The sequence below is a fragment of the Elephas maximus genome, chromosome 11 (genome assembly GCF_024166365.1).
Source record: "Elephas maximus indicus isolate mEleMax1 chromosome 11, mEleMax1 primary haplotype, whole genome shotgun sequence".
Taxonomy (NCBI): Eukaryota; Metazoa; Chordata; class Mammalia; order Proboscidea; family Elephantidae; genus Elephas; species Elephas maximus.
In genome coordinates this window covers 95,044,116-95,061,510 of record NC_064829.1, presented here as the reverse complement: position 1 = coordinate 95,061,510, position 17,395 = coordinate 95,044,116, and the positions used below count along the sequence as shown (strand labels likewise).

The window sequence follows — 17,395 nt, the reverse complement described above, 5'->3', positions numbered from 1 at the left end:
CTGACCCATTAAGCCCTTAACCACTGTACCACAAAAAGAAAAAAAAAGAAGGAAGGGGTGGGGGGAACCTCTGCCTTCTGTACGGCTGATTTTCAAATATGGCCGCCTCCAGTAACACACATCTAGATGGGCGCAGACATATCACCGCTGAAGGCCGCGCTGGAAATGACCTTGCCGGTGCTCTTTCCAGAAACTCCGGTAGCGTAGTGGTTAAGTGCTAAGGCCGCTAGCCAAAGGGTTGGTAGTTCGAATCCGCCAGGCCCTCCTTGGATACTCTATGGGGCAGTTCTACTCTGCCCTATAGGGTCGGTAGGAGTCGGAATCGACTGGTCGGCACTGGGTTTGGTTTTGGGGCTCTTTCTAAAGTCCCAGACGCTCGCCGGCCTCCGTAGGAGTACAGGGATTCTGCGCCGGGGGAGCGGAAAAGTCGAGGCGCTTCACGGAAGTAAATGCAACTTTTTCGAACGCCTTGTGATTTAGGAGAGAAAACAGGTCAGTGTATGCTTTGTCCTTGGAAGAGGGCCAGGGCGGTTTGTGGTCGTGGTGACATGGAGTTTCTCAGGCGAGCGCCGTGGTGGAGGTGTTTGAGGCGTAGCAGGTGGGAGTCCGGTTCCTTTGGGATCAGACATGGGGTGAGCGCCTTTGTACAAGGATTAAGGCTGTCCCGACTGTCAGGGTACGGGGTCTTTGCGGATCACTCTGCTTGTAAGGAATGGAGGTGGCATTTACGATGAATGCGGTGTCTGGTTCGGGTTCTGGATTTAATGTGGGGCTCAGCGAAGTTGGAACCGGTGTTGGACATCATAAGCGTGTCTGTCTAGGTTTCCCCTTAATAAGGGCGTGAGGGTGCTCAGTGTCTGTACCAAAGAGGCTGGTGAGGACGAAGCTTTGGAAGCCCAGGACCCCAGGAACCTCGGCTGCTGGGACAGAAGGCGGTATATTCCCTAGACAGTAGTTGGAAAACCTTGGTGTAATCAGATATTTTCATAATACATATTTTACCTCTTATCCAGTACTTGGCTGACTACTGACAGAGGGACTAATCCACCACGCTGCCCATCGGTCTAGGGTTGCCTTTCGCGCTGCAAAAGTAGAAGTGAGTCGTTGTGTGGGAGACCTGATGAACTGCAGAGCTTCACGTACGTGCCCGCTTTTTGCTGTGCTGACCGAGAATCGCTATTTTGTTGATTATTTATCCTCTGGCAAGGTGTGCCGTGTTCCAGTTTATTAGTAAGTCCTTATAGGTCCGGTTCCAGTTCCGATTGGTAGTGTTAAGAATAGCATGGAGTTGAGCAGTTCTACCCAAGTATGTCCGTAAAAGCATTCAACTACTAGCCGGTAGGTTGGAGGTTCGGACCTACCCAGAGGAGCCTCATGTTTCAGGCTGCTGGTCTGTTCTGAAAGGTCACAACATTGAAAACACTATGGAGCGGTTCTGTTCTGCACACATGGGGTCACCATGAGTCAGAATCAGCTCCACCTAACAACAACAAAAACAACAGGTGTGTAGAAAATCTGCTCCTTGCTTCCTGGGGGACTCTTTTGTCTGAAATAGGCGATTCCTTCAATCCCCTTTTCCATATAGATGAAAATAACCTTAATTTTTTGTCTGTCATTGTAATGTTTCTGTTTGAGCTGTATCATGATGCACTGGCTCTGTTCTTCAATACAAAATAGATAAGTAGGTTGGTAGTTTCTCGTACATCTTTGTTTTGTTGCCTGTTCATAAAATTCATTTGCTGTATTGTCTTTCCAGGAAGTGGGATCATAAAATCATCAATTCATCCAGGACCTCAAATTTAATAACATAACGAGGTTTGTAGTATTGTTTGTTGATTTTATCTGGGTCATTTCTCCTGTTAATTCCTTATGTTCTTTTTTTGTGCCATTTCATCTTTTGATCCATCTTGCTATGAATGTTTATATTTTCTTGGTCTTATCACAGAACAAGCTTTAGGTATTTCTGGGCTCTTCATTTTGCTTTTGGTGTTTTTGGGCTCTTTCGTTCCTTTCATTTTTCTAAATTTATCTTTTAAAAAATTATAACTGGTATATATACATGTAACTAACCACTGCCCAAAAGAAGAAATAGAACATTGCCAGCACCCAAGTGGTGCCTTGTCCCAATCATATCCCAACCTCACACTCTAAGGTCATTACCATTCTGCTCTCTGTAGCAAGTACTTCCAGGTTTTTCCTTATAGTTTTCCCGCATACTTAATTATTCCTGATCATCATAACTTTTTCAAAATGATAATTTATCATGTTTTCAGTGAAGGTTTACACAACAGTTTAGGCTCTCATTCAACAATTTCTATACAAGTTGTTCAGTGGCATTGCTTACATTCTTAACAGTGTGTGAACCTCTCATTTCTGTTTTCGTTGTTCCATTTCCATTAATCTAATTTCTCTGATCAATATTATTTATTTAGTTTTGCCTCTTTTCAACTGAGTATAAATGGAGTTGTGTACAGTCAATTTTTTTTAAATCAGGGTTGGTTTGCTCAATATTATATTTGGGAGAGTCACGCATGTTGTTACACACAGGTGTTTTTACTTTGTGATAAGAATTGGCAAACTTTGTGAATGGTTACATAGTAAACATTTTAGGCTTTTCAGGCTGTATAAATTCTCTCACATAGAATTGCATGCTGCTTTGCTTTTTTTTTTTTAGCAACCCTTTAAAAAATATACAAGGGGTTCTTAGCTTGTAGTCTGGCCAAAGGTTTTGGTTGCTCTGTAGCATTCCATTGTTTCAATATAGAGCATTTTTTTCTCTTATTAATGTACACTTTGATTGTTTGAAGTTTGGACTACTACACATGCTCCTTTGAAAATATTGGTGCATGTCTTGTTGTTCAAATGTGCACTCATTATGGGGGGATATATATCCACTAGCTCTCGGGTGCTAACCAATAGGTTGGTGGTTCGAACACACTAATGGCTCTGCAGGAGAAAGGTGTGGCAGTTCGCTTCCATAAAGATTACAGCCTTGGGAAGTCTGTGGGACAGTTGTATGTCCTATAGAGTTGCATGCAACGAGCTAGAATCGAATCAACGACAATGGGTGTTTGGCTTTACACCTCAGACTCAAATTAACTTCTACCCAAAAAAAAAAAAAAAAAAAAAAATTTTTTTTTTTTTTTTTTTTTTTAGTAGATGGTGCATAAGAGTTGTCTAAAGTGGTTCTTTCACTTTACAGTTCCTCCAGGAGAATAGTCTTCACAGTGATTTATGTGGTATGTGTAAAATGTGTCCATATCCTAATGTAAAGTTGGAAACCCTGGTGGTGTAGTGGTTAAGTGCTATGGCTGTTAACCAAAAGGTCAGCCGCTCTAATCTACCAGGTGCTCCTTGGAAACTCTTGGGGACAGTTCTACTTTGTGAAGATCTATAGAACTCTGATAATGTAAAGTTTTCTTCCTAAAGCTTTATTGATTTGCCATTCTCATGGAGAGTCATAGCTGACCCTGAATTGATAATTTTATATGTTATGAGGTAGATATATTTGATTGCCCAAGTGCCATTGTTTTGAAAAGACATCTTTTGCTCATATCTCTGCAAATTCTGAATCTTAGGTTTTATTGCCCAGGAGTATAAAATGTTCTGGGGCAAGAAATAAAGTGACAGTCATCAGTATTGGGGACCTTGTGTTAGGATGAGTGCCAGGAGCAGTGACAGCATCTGGGCCCAGAGGTACGGTACCACTCACATTGAATTTTCCCTGCAGCTTACAGGTCCTGACTCCCCAGCAGCAAGAGGATCACTTGAAGGAAGGAGGAAGAGGCTGCATGATTTTCATATTGTCGTTTCTGGGAACAACCTTCACAGGAAACTGAGATTTTTGAGTAGATATTTAGAGCTGATCCAGAAAAGACTAAGACAGAGCATCCCAGTTGCTGGCCGTGTCTCAAGAACAAAAGAAAATGATCGAGGCCCAGGTGATTTTGGTTGGTTTTAGGCTTTCCTTTGTTCCCTAATGGATTTGTAGAGACCTATAAAATATCATTTCAGTTCATCTGAAAAATATACATTTGGAAATGTAGGAACTGGAGAAAATAAACTTAGACTCTAACTTCAACATTCAGCAACATAGGATCAGAAATATACACATTTCATAGGATTAACGCTAAAGTACTTACTTGATTATGGGCAGGATTTAGTTCCACGAGGGTCTTATATCCTCACTGTGTGTTGCCCAGAGGCAGCGCTCACTGACTTGCCACGTGGGCTTCCCCAACATGGCAGCTGGCTTCATTAAAACCAGCCACACAGAAGTAACATCTAATATATATCCTAATCACAGAATGACATTCCATCACCTTTGCCACGTTCTGTTAGATAGGAGGAAGTTAGTAGGCCAACCCATACTCAAGGAAAGGAGACTGTACAAAGGTGTGAAGGTGACCATGGGGCGGTGGTGGAATCTGCCTACCACAGGTCTTTCACTCAGTAAAAAATTATTTTTGAGTTCACAGATGTTTCAATACTGCTTTTCCTTTACACCATTTTCTCTTTGTGAAGTTATGGATAGTTGTATGTAAGACTTCTTATTTTGTTCATTTTTACTAACCTCTCCTATATGTTCTCTCTCTCTTTCTCTGCTATATTCTGCTATAGTTTCTTCAACTGTTCATTACTGTTGACAAATCATCTGTTTAGGGTATTTGATATGCTGTTGTCTGTTAATATACATACACGTTTGAGTATATCTTTTTGTGTTTGCATATTATTTATTTTTCCAAAATGGGCCTAATCATCTTGTGACTTGTTCTTTAGACTTTTTGGATAGTTTTTTTCATTCCTTTCCACATATCATACACACATATTCAATGCGTACTTTCTTGTAATTCTGACGTCTGGCATCTTTTCACCGTAATTCTGATATTGGCTGTGAAGACTCATGTTGAATGTAGGAATATATTTTATTCTCCCGATGTCACTAGCATTTATTTATCTCCTAGCAAATAGGTGGTCAGATACACACAGCCATATGTACACATGTATTTACATACACTCATGTATATATACATGTATACAGATACATATCCATTCGTGTGTATATGTTTTTGTGTGTGAACGTGATATTTCTGGCTTACAATTTCACTGCTACACTTTATAGAAACATCTCATTTGATGAATGGATGGATGGCTGAATACAAATATAGAATATTTTGTTAGGTTTTAAAAAAACACTAGGCATATCAACGTAGCAGTCTGTATAGAAGAAATGAGCAGAACTACTGTCCCGAAATTTTACTCACATCATCCAAAAGGAGATAATTTCATTAAACAGAACCCTGTTAATATAGGAATCACTGGCATTCGAGGATGTGGCTGTGAAGTTCACCTGGGAGGAGTGGCAACTTCTAGACCCTGCTCAGAAGAACCTATACTGGGACGTGATGTTGGAGAACTTCAGCAACCTGGTGTCCATGGGTGAGGACAGCTTCCCTGTGTCAGTCAGAATGCCCTGCCATTAGCCTTTCCTTTATTAGGTGCTGAAACCTTTGGAGTGCCTGTGGGTCTCTGAAGTGGTAGATTCTCAATCTGTTCTCTGGCCCTAGACAAGTGGGCATATTCTCCCTACTCCTGAGAGAAAAATCTTTACTTCATATGTTTGAAAATTGTTTTGTCCCATATGTAACATTCTCCAGTAATCACAAAGCTGAGGCTAATTTGGTATGTCTAAGTCTTGTCATTTTCCGTGAACAGGGTATCAAGTTACCACACCAGATGCACTCTCCAGGTTGGAAAGAGAAGAACTGCCATGGAATATATTAGATGAAATCAATAGTCGAAACATTTCAGGTGAGCGAGCAAAAACCACCAAGTGGGTTGGCTGTGGAGGTCACATTCTAGTCGAGTCATACAGCTGTGAGGGGTGTTTGAGGATACATTAACAGACCTCCACGTATCCCTCTCCCCATTTGAGACCTCGTTTTCTTTGTAGGAATTTAGAGAAAAATACACCCCTCTATCTCTTCTGAGAAAGGATCCCTTTTTATTTGATCAATACTTTGATATTTTTGGTAGTTTTCTTCTTCCTAGGATTTTCGAATCTTTGCCATCTTCATATCCTCTTATAATGTCCTAGTAGTGACTAAAGTCCTCTCACTTCAGGATGAGGAGAGAGAATTACTGTCAGCACAAAGCTGATTCTTATGAGGTTAAGGTCAGATGTACCGCCACTCTCCAACTTCTGTCTGACACCAGCCATTCTCCCCACGGTACTCTATACTTTTCTGTTGGGTTCGATAGTTGCAATGGCTACACAGAACTCACATGCAATACTTCCAGTTAGGTGGTTTATTAAGCAAGTAACGAGGTAGAACATGGGATCAGGATTAACAGGCTACAACTTGCAATCAGGATCAGGGAGCATGCGGGCAAAGACTGGAAGTCTTCCCTGAAGTGGAGAGCACATCCCGCCCTTCTTCAGTGTAGGACACCTCTTCTTGGCCATGCAAGTAAGCAGGCCTTTCTCTCTGTCATGAATGTTTCCTCAGACCTCGCAGGTCTTCTCTTGGCTGTGCACGTCCCCCGTCACCCTTGCAGGCCTCTCTGCTGTCGGCCTTCCTGCCACTGGCCTTTCCATTGCAAGCTGACCCAAGTCAGTGTAGCAGCTTTCAGCACTCTTAGCTGTATTCCTAGCAGCAGGTTTCTGCCGTCACCACCGACTCTGCTGCAGGGCCCCTTCTGGGCCTGTTGTCACTGGCTCTGCCGCAGTGCCTCCTACAGGCCTCTCACAGTCTTCAGTGTTGCAGCCCTTGACCTTTTTGCAGCTGTCTTATGAAGTTCCTTGTCTCCTCTCTCTGTGTTTCTTCTCTCTTGTAACCTTTCTTGCCTTTTTTCTTTTTTCTGAAACCTCTGTGGGGTTAGCTGCCTATATCAGTAAACTGCTTGTTAATCTTAAGGCATGGCCTTCCCCAAAAAGCCAGGAATTGGCCAGTCCCCCCTGTACCATATCTGCTTCATGTGCATAGCCTTTAATCACTTCATTTCCATAGTCTGTAGCATATTGACCAATCCCTGGAAGGTGCATAAAATTGACCAATCACAGGTGAGGCTGTAGCCAAGGACCGACAAAAAGCATCAAACCATGAAGTTGTTTACTGCCTACCCAGGAAATGTTAATCAATCTGGACAAAAGTAACAAACCCTCTGAGGTAGATAACTAGGGCAAAGGTAACTCGTCAATGCTTAGGAGAAAAATCTCTCAAGCTGTTTTTCCAAAGAAAGCAAAAGCCATATAATGGAACTCACTTCACCACACCTCTCACCGCCCTTGCTATGAAATTCCACCTTTCAGTCCTCTCTCCAGAGAGAGAACTTTGAATTCCTAACTGTCCTCTGAGTAAGGCACCTTCGTCTGCTTTTGTTTAATACTGATTTTCCTTCCTTACATCCAAACCCACCTTGGATATTGTGCCCCACAGTGAACTGTCTCTCACTGTGTGTTTATCTGCTTCCTGAGCTTCACTTTTTTTCTATTCTGAGGTTCTCCAAAATTTGTAATTTCCATTCATTTCTTTGTTCTCCTAACCCTTTAAAGTTTCCCTCAGTCTACTAAGTGAGGCTCCTTCTGTTTCCTAGAGGACACTGAAACTGCCATCTTCCTTGATATTGTCCGACATAGAGTTTTTTCTATATATTTTACTCATCTTGATGATAATTCTCCTGTGAGTTCCCAATATATGCAAGGAACTACATCATCTCTCCGCCAAGAAAATCCCTGTCAGTACATGTAAAAATGGCGTGGAGTCAGTATCTGACCTCTAACTTCACAAGGGGGAGGGAGAATCAAGAGAACAAGCCAAGGTTGATTCCTATGACACGGAGGTCAGACATGCCTCCTCTCCCCACTATCTTTACCAACTCTGACACCGGCCGTCCCTCCCACAGCACTTTCTATTTCTGTGCTGGGTTCGATAATTCATTGAAATGGTCACATAGAACTCACAGACGATATTTATGATTTTGGGGTTTATTAGGGAAGGAACATTTACAATTCAGGTTCAGTAACACTCAGGATACAGTTCTTCCATGAGGACAGCCTCTTCCCAGCTTTGCTCACAGAGACGTGTGTCCCTGGCCCTCTGCTTCTGCCCAAAGGCACTCATCTTTCTCCCTCCATGGGCTGGGAAGCTCACTGTGCGGTCTTTCCTTCCAGTCTCTCCCGCCACTGCTTCTGTGCCATCGATTCTAGCTGTCTTCAGGGTTAAAGCTCACTCCATGTCTCCTGGGTCCAGGAGCTTCTCAGTGCAGGAATCCCAGGTCTAAAGGATGTGCTCTCTACTCCTGGCTGTTCTTCCTTAGTGGTGGTAGGATCCTCTCTTTACCATCTCAGGGTGCCTCATTTTAAGCCCAGCAGAATGGCAAAACTGACCAGTGCCTTGGTGGGCCATGATTACCCTATTTGCACAGTCCCGCCCGGTCACCCGGGTGGGAGTTACAAGACCATGGTGAGAAAGGCCACACAAAAGCGATCCGCTGCACAGTAGTACATCTAAAATCCGAGCCATCTCAGCAGTTACCTTGACTGTGCCCTACCTGCAGGGCTCTCTGCTTTAAAGGTCTGTGCTAGTCCTAGTAATTTCTTACTAGAGAAAACATTTTTAACACCCTGCATTCTCAGTTCCTGTATTATCCAGATCATAATTCGTGTCTATGTCAATTTAATACCATTATATATTTACTAATTCTGATCATTTTCCTAGTTCTCTGTAAATGTTATCACTGTATTTACTTCACTTCCTCAGGAAACTTCTTCAGTTCCAAAGCTTTAAAGGTGAGAGTGATTAAAACCTTGGTATTCATCTTTTTTTTTAATGTACATTATACCTGAACATGATCTTTTTGTGTTATCTGTTCTTATTTATATTTGTGTTCTCTGTCCATATTAATATACTGAAGTTTGTCCATGTGTTATCTCTAGTCAAGACTTTTCTCAAGATTTATGCATCCTTCTGAGTTCTTCATTTTTTTACTTGGATATGTCGTTACCACCTTAAAGTTGATATGCTATAAGAATGTTTGCTTGAGCATTCTTTTCTTCAGTGATATCCCTCACCTCATTAAAAGACAGTACTACCGCATGGCTCAATCTAAATACTTAGCAGCAACACTTGATTCCTCGCTTTCCTTACCACACCGCAGTGCTCTAACCCAAGCAACAGTGAAACCATCAGTAAACCTTCTCTTCCTCCAAAATGTATCCTCATTTCTTCCATCTCTTCCCACACTCTCTTTCATACCACTTTTCACAATTTCCACCTACTTTTCTTTCTTTTTTATTGTGGTGAAAATACAATAAAACATACAGCAAGTCAACAATTTTTACATGTATAATATAGTGACATTGATTACATTCTTCAAGTTATGCAACTGTTCTCAGTATCGTTTTTCAAAATTATCCCACTGTGAGGAACATGCATTGGTAACGACTAATTATTTTTTTGTTTTTATATCTTTTATTATTTTGTACATGTGAAATCATAGAGTATTTGTCCTTTAGGACTGTGTTATTTCACTTGTTGTAGTTGTTAGGTGCCATCAAGTATGTTCAACTCATAGTGACAGTGTGTACAACAGAACGAAACACTGCCCGGTACTGCACCATCCTCACCATTGTCGTTATGCTTGAGCCCACTGTTGCACCCACTGTGTCAGTCCATCTCGTTGAGGGTCTTCCTCATTTTTGCTGACCCTCTACTTTACCAAGCATGATGTCCTTCTCTAAGGACTGATCCCTCCTGATAACGTGTCCAAAGTACATGAAGTGTAGTTTTCACCATCCTTCCTTCTAAGGAGCATCTGGTCATACTTCTTCCGTGACAGATTTGTTCATTCTTCTGGCAGTCTCTGGTATATTCAATATTCTTCACCAGTACTACAATTCAAAGGCGTTGATTCTTCTTCGTTCTTCCTTATTTATTGTCCAGCTTTCACATGTATATGAGGCCATTGAAAACACCATGGCTTGGGTCAGGTGCACCTTAGTCTTCAAGGTGACACCTTTGCTTTTCAACACTTTAAAGAGATCATTTGCAGCAGATTTGTCCAGTGCGATGCATCATTTGATTTCTCGAGTGCTGCTTCTGTGCATATTGATTGTGGATCCAGATAAAATGAAATCCTAGACAACTTCAATCTTTTCCCCATTTATCGTGATGTTGCTTATTGGTCCGGTTGTGAGGATTTTTGTTTTCTTTACATTGAGGTGTAATCCATACTGAAGGGTGTGGTCTTTGATCTTCACCAGTAAGTGCTTTAAGTTCTCTTCACTTTCAGCAAGCAAGGTTGTGTCATCTGCATAAAATGGGTTGTTAATGAGTCTTCCTCCAATCCTGATGCCGTGTTCTTCTTCATATAGTCCAGCTTCTTGGATAATTTGCTCAGCATACAGATTGAACAGGTGTGGTGAAAGGATACAACTCTGATGCATACTTTTCCTGACTTGAAACCACACAGTATCCCCTTGTTCTGTTTGAACGACTACCTCTTCATTTATGTATTGGTTCCTCATGAGCACAATTAAGTGTTCCGGAATTCTCATTCTTCGTAATGTTATCCATCATTTGTTTTGATGCACTTTCGCTTAGCATAATGTTTTCTAGGTTTATCCATGTTGTGGCACGCATCAGGACTTCATCGTATAGCTACTTGCTTTATGTCTTTCCTTGCTTATTTTAGTGGTTTTATCAAACTTCAGTGTTGGCTTTGTAAACATAAGGAATATGTTTGTGTGTCCTCAACACCTTTACTATGCATGTGGAAAAATTGTTTTGTCCCAAACATAACATTCTGCATTCTTCACAAACGCAAATATGTCTGGTGCATAGTTGTCGTTCAGTAAGGTTTTGTGGAATAAACGAGTCTGTTGTTCACCAGTTTGGATCAGGTAGCCCTCCAGCCTTTTTGGTCTGCTGTTTACAGTGACTTGCTTGTATTTTACAGTCTCTGAATATTTTACAAGGCTTGATTTAGGAAGCAGCCAAATCTGTATTTCTTCACTATGTATTATCTAAACTTGTCTCTACCCTGTCTGCTTTTACTGTTTGGGTTGTGTATGTTTTTGTCTTTTTACCAGCCTTTAAGAAACATTAAGCTTGGACTTTTATTTACACTGATATCACAGGGTTGTCACTAAAGAGCCATCTCACATCAAGGCATTTTTAAGTCACCTTTATTACTAATTGAGATAATGGAAGGATTCATTACTTTCTTCTTTTGTAGAAATCCGGAAAGTTGTTGATCATCTGCCTGAGCACCTACGAAATGAAAGCAGGGTGAATAGATTGGAACGATGCCAGGAACGTAATACATGGGAAAATATTTTTCATCAGCGTAGAAGTCATTTTTCTTTAAGGCAAAATCATAATATATTTGACTTAGATGAAGAATCTTTGAAATCAAATTTAACTTTAATTGACCAAAGCAGAAGCTATGAAGTAAAGAACTCTGCTGAGTTTAATAGAGATGAAAAAGCCTTTCTCCATGCCAGCCATGAGCAATTTCATGCTGAAATAAAATTCCCTCAGAGTCAAAAATCCAACAGCACTAAGTCTAAAATCATTAAGCATCAGAACACTCACAAAATAGAGAAACCACATGTATGTAGTGAATGTGGGAAAGCCTTCATCAGGAAATCTTGGCTCATTAGTCATCAGATCATTCATTCAGGAGAGAGACCCCATAGGGGTTATTCATGTGGGGAAGCCTTCTCCAGAAAGTTTAAGCTTACTGAACATCATCAGAGAAAACATGGAGGAGAAGAATTTTTGGAATGCATGGGACGTGGTAAAGCTTTTCTCAAGAAATCACAGCTGAATACACATCGGAAGATTCATACAGATGAAAAATGGTATAAATGCAGTGAGTGTGGAAAAGGCTTTACCTGGAAGAGAAATCTCATTAGTCATCAGCGAATTCATACTGAAGAGAAGCCCTACATGTGCAGCGAATGTGGAAAAGGCTTTATTCGTAAAGGGAATCTCATTATTCATCAGCGAATTCATACTGGAGAGAAACCCTACGTATGTGGTCAATGTGGAAAAGGCTTCATGTGGAAAGGAAACCTCGTTCTTCATCAGCGAATTCATACTGGAGAGAAATCTTACATATGCATTGAATGTGGAAAAGGCTTCATAAAGAAGGGAGATTTCATTATTCATCAGAGAACTCATACTGGAGAGAAACCCTATGCGTGCAGTGAATGTGGAAAAGGCTTCAGCCAGAAGGGAAATCTCATTATTCATCAGCGAATTCATAGTGGAGAGAAACCCTACATATGCGCTGAATGTGGAAAAGGCTTCATACAGAAGAGAGATTTCATTATTCATCAGCGAATTCATACTGGAGAGAAACCCTATGCATGTGGTGAATGTGGAAAAGACTTCATCCGGAAGCAATATCTCATCATCCATCAGCGAATTCATAGTGGAGAAAAACCCTATGTATGCACTGATTGTGGAAAACGCTTCATACAGAAAAGAGATTTCGTTATTCATCAGCGAACTCATACTGGAGAGAAACCCTACGTATGCGGTGAATGTGGAAAAGGCTTTATCCGTAAGGGGCATCTCATTATTCATCAGCGAATCCATAGTGGAGAGAAACCCTACATATGCACCAAATGTGGAAAGGGCTTCATCCAGAAGCGAAAGCTCATTGTTCATCAGCGAAGTCATAGTGGAGAGAAACCCTACATATGCACTGAATGTGGGAATGGTTTCATACAGAAGAGAGATTACGATATTCATCAGCGAATTCATACTGGGGAGAAACTCTATATATGTAGGGAATGTGGAAAAGCCTTCACCCGGAAGGGAAATCTCACTATTCATCAGCGAATTCATACTGGAGAGAAGCCCTATATATGCAGTGAATGTGGAAAAGGATTCATCCAAAAGGGAAATCTTATTATTCATCAGCGAATTCATAGTGGAGAGAAACCCTACATATGCACTGAATGTGGAAAAGGCTTCAACCAGAAAGGAAGCCTCATTACTCATCAGCGAATTCATACTGGAGAGAAACCCTATGTATGTGGCAAATGTGGTAAAGGCTTCAGAAAAAAGTCACACCTCATAACACATCAGAGATTTCACACAGAAAGAGTCACCTTGCATGCAGTATATGTGGACAGTCTTATTCTCAGGAGTCAAGTTTCATCGAACATCAAAAAATTCACACAGTAGAAAAACCCTTCCAATGCAGTGAATGTGGGAAAGCCTTTCCCATGAAGCAAACACTCACTGTACATCAAAGATCTCATACAGGAGAGAGACCGTATGACTGCAGTGAGTGTGGAAAAACATTTCCTTACATGTATAGTCTTGCTTCACATAGCAGAATACATACAAGAAAGGAATGTATAGATTCAGGCATAGAGAAAGATGCTTCCGCAGCTCATCACAGCTCATCACATACCAGTGATTTCAAGCAGAATAAAAACCCTGTTAAAACAATGACTGCAAATGCCTTCTGTGGTAGCTCAGACATTGGTAAACATGAGTGGGCTTCTGTCACATAGGAGCGTATTCCTTGTGGGTCAGCCTAGTGGCAGATCTGAAACCTCAGGAGAGAACAGAATTTGTACTGCAGAGAAATCTTATGAATGCAATGAATATGGAAGTGCCTTCAGTGATCACATTACATCTCATTTTATGTCACAAAAAATGTGTAGGATAACCCCATATACATTCACTGGGGAATTGAGTTGAGCAAAAATTTCTGCCTAATTGTTTGGCAATGAAATGTATCCTTAGGGAAATTATGTGAATGCAGAGACTGATATTGATCTTTCATAAAGATGTTCATTGATATCGAGACATAATCTGATGTTAATCCAAATATGTACACATTGATTGCTCTGTTGTGCAAATTAAATGGATGAAAGTTTGAGTTCATCTTAGTGGAGGAAATAAATAGTGCATTTTAAAAATAAAAGGTCATCAGTAGCTGGTATGTTGTTATAGTTGAAAAACCACACAGGAGGTGGTTGGTGGGAAAGGGGCAACACTGGATTGGTGGGAATTGTGGCACATATATATCAGTTCAGTTTTCCCAGCTTAGTGTGAAGCTCTCATTGAAAACCAGAACACCTACCATAAACTTTTAGAACTTTACGTTATGCACAGTGATCTTTGTGGCATTATATGGAGTCTGTCCATTAATATAACACATACTTTCTTTGTCCATGGTCTTCTTCAAGGTGTTGAGGATACAGTGGTCAATGAAAAATAAGTCCATGCCCCCTTGGGGAGAGCACTGAGTTGAATTATATTTAAATAGAATCTGTACACTCCACTTTATCTAGTCAAGGGGTGCAGTATCCATTAAGTGAAATTGACATGGGGAATAATTGCTATAAATGGCTTTGTTAGAATATCCTAAAAACATGAATATTTCTTCAAAAAAAAAAAATTGCTCTCAAGTTGATTCTAACTCATAGTGAGTCCGTGTGTGTGAGTGTAGAATTGTGCTCCATAGGGTTGTTCGTGGCTGATTTTTCAGAAGTCAATTTCCAGGCCTTTCTATTGAGGTGTCTCTGGGTAGACTCAAGCCTCCAGCCTTTCAGGTTAGCAGCCGATTATGTTAACCATTCTTGCCACCCACAGAGTCCTGTGGTAAGGACTCCTTTTTATGTTACTTAAGCATCTAGGATACAAATACATTATTTTTTTTTAATGCTTACATTTTGTCTCCCCAAGTAGATTATAAATTTATTGATAATGTTTGTGTCTGTTTACGCCCAAGTAGATTATAAATGCCTTCATAGTTTTTGTGACTGTTTTCCCTTTTGTGCTTATAGCTACCTCTAGAAACCAAGTACTTTTTCTGCCTCTAAAGGTTTATTGTAGACATTCCCAAAACCAAACCAAACCCACCGCCGTTGAGTTGATTCCGACTCATAGCGTAGGACGGTGTGAAACTGCACCGTAGAGTTTGATGTCTGGTTCAGACAGGTTGGAAATCACTTACCTGTCAAGACAATCAAAAGTGATGCAGAGAATGCAGCACTAAGAAGAAACACACTCGAACAACGATTGTGTGCAGCAAGTACAAAGTGCCTTTATGTGTCACCTGTGTTTTCAAATTTTTCAAAATCAAATTGATAACAATCCTGTGCAGCAAGTGCAATGTGCCTTTATGTGTTACACTATGTTCAAAATTTTCACACACACACACAAAATAGGTACAATAAAATGAGCTTTGCCCTGCCTTATTCCACCTATCCTACCTCTGGAATCCACTGGGACATATGTTATCCTACATAATATTTATAAAAATTCATCAGACATAAAAAATTACCAACACTCAATGATTCGGCATGCATTCTATTAGTGAAAAAACATGACATCACAAAAAAATTACAGACCTAAAATAATTCAGTCACAAAATGGTTAAATTTTAAAGTTAGGAAAAAAAGTGAAAACAAATGGAATAAAAAGTTCAGTTCTTTAATCTCACTAGCTACATTTCACATGATCAATAGCCTTGTGTGAGTATTGCCTACAAGTTTGGACACAATGAGCAAGGCTTTCCAGCTCTTTAGACAGCTGGGAAGTATATACTGAAAGAAGTTGCCATCATCCCAGAAAGAGCACTGGTTTACATGATTTTATATTTCCCAGCAAACAAAAGTAATTATGTATTGATTTGGAAAATGTATGAATGACCTCATGAACTAATACAGGTTTATTTTGTCATTGAAGTAACTGAGTCGCTGCAATGCAGTTTACAGAATGGAACTGCCCTCCTGAAAGGTTTTCGTGTGTCATTAGCTCTAATAATAAAAAGGTGGCAGAACATAAAAGAAGGATCCCGTAAATAAGTCAAACACAAAGCAAGGAAAGAACTTTGGTCTCTTAAGAATGGTTGAGAGTATATGAAATGGGAGCAGGTGAAATCCTTTTGGGTTGTCTTTGTGGTAAACCCTTATATCACCCTTGGAAAGTTGCCACTATTTAGAGACTTCAGTTCCTCGGTGAGTTGAGATATGTGATTCTTACTATTTACATCATTCCTTCTTGCTTTGACTGGAGTGGGGCTTTTGGCCTGTCTCCTCTATCCAGAGTTCCTTTTCTTAATGCCATGTAAGTCACAGTGAGTACTGCTCATAGAAAAAGAGATGGAAATTTGCCATGCAGACCCTGTCTCAGAATTGTCTGATACTCTGGGTTGTTGGGTAATCTACTTCAGAAATATTTTCAGGCACCATCACTGTACCAGCCGGTTTTACACACTGGGGATACATTTGTGAAACAAGTATATGAATAAGAATCAGCATAAAGCTGGCTCCTCTGAGGGGGAGGTCAGTTATATCCCCACTTTTTTTTTTTTTTCCATTGCACTCGTTCCGTGTTGGGTTGATAATTCTTCCTAAAGTTTCACAGAACTGGAGGCCTATTTTATGGTTGTGTGGTTTATTAGGGTAATAACCAAGTACAACCAGAAGTAACAGGATCCTACTCTTAAGTTCAGCGTCAAGAAGAGATACAAGGACGGGCAACCTCTGTTAAGGTTCCCTAAGCAAAGGGCACATAACCTCGCTTGGCTTTCAGGGCAGTTTACTAGCCTTTTGACTTTTACCTTCCCGGGACAGGAGCACGTCTTTGTTCTACAGACACTTAAGCCCCTACTTGCCGTAGTTTTTTTTTTTTTTTTTTTTAAACAAAGTGTTCAAGGTGTGCTATCGTACTACTCATTTTTCTTTACTCTGCCTGTGGAAAGGAATTTAATCCGCGCCATGTTTCCTTTTGAAGCTCGAGACTCTGACAGTCTATTTTCACGAGGGTCAAGAAACCAGGAAACCGGAGGATTTCAGTTACTTTTCTTCCTGGCGGTCCCTGGCTCCTGGTTACAAAAACTGGCATTGCTCTCCTTACGGCGGGTTTTCAAATATGGCCGCCTCCGGACAGAGATGTCACGAAGGGCGCAGACATATTACCTCCGAAGACAATGCCGGAAATCCTGTTGTTCGCGATCCTATTAAAGTGTCGTATCCTCGCCGGCCGCCGTAAGCGGACTCTGGCCGAAGAGTGAAAAAGTAGAAGCAGTTCCCGGAAGTAAGTGCAATGTTTCGGAATTCCTAGTGGTTCAAGAGAAGGTCAGTGTGTGTTCTGTCCTTGAAACTGGGCGAGGATGTGTGTACGTGGAGTAGTGAGGACACATGGAGTTATTGAAGGGAGCTCTGGGGGGGAGGTGTGTAAGGGGAAGCAGGTGGGAGTCGGTGCCTTTGGGATCAGTCAGGAGGGGCGCGCCTTTGTACGATTAAAGCTGTCCTGACTGTTAGGGTAACCGGGTCTTTGCGGATCCCTCTGCTTGTAAGGGGTGGAGGTGGTTTTTTACGATGAATGCGGTGTTTGTTTCGGTTTCGGGATTTAAA

General features: G+C 41.0%; 3 protein-coding genes across 3 annotated transcripts in view; all 3 read left to right on the top strand.

The window, feature by feature from the left end:
- Positions 1–17,395, top strand: part of LOC126086050 (zinc finger protein 613-like) — a 167,393-nt gene that overhangs the window by 13,615 nt on the left and 136,383 nt on the right. The window lies entirely within an intron of this gene.
- LOC126086036 (zinc finger protein 350-like) overlaps positions 1–17,395 on the top strand; it is a 319,021-nt gene that overhangs the window by 272,383 nt on the left and 29,243 nt on the right. The gene's annotated exons all lie outside the window — the stretch shown is intronic.
- Positions 31–13,302, top strand: LOC126086042 (zinc finger protein 432-like). Its single transcript, XM_049902048.1, has 7 exons — positions 31–492; positions 1,014–1,139; positions 1,757–1,815; positions 3,731–3,941; positions 5,313–5,439; positions 5,716–5,811; positions 11,239–13,302. The coding sequence occupies exons 4-7, from the start codon at positions 3,927–3,929 to the stop codon at positions 13,200–13,202; spliced, it is 2,202 nt and encodes a 733-aa protein (XP_049758005.1). The 5' UTR covers positions 31–492; positions 1,014–1,139; positions 1,757–1,815; positions 3,731–3,926; the 3' UTR covers positions 13,203–13,302.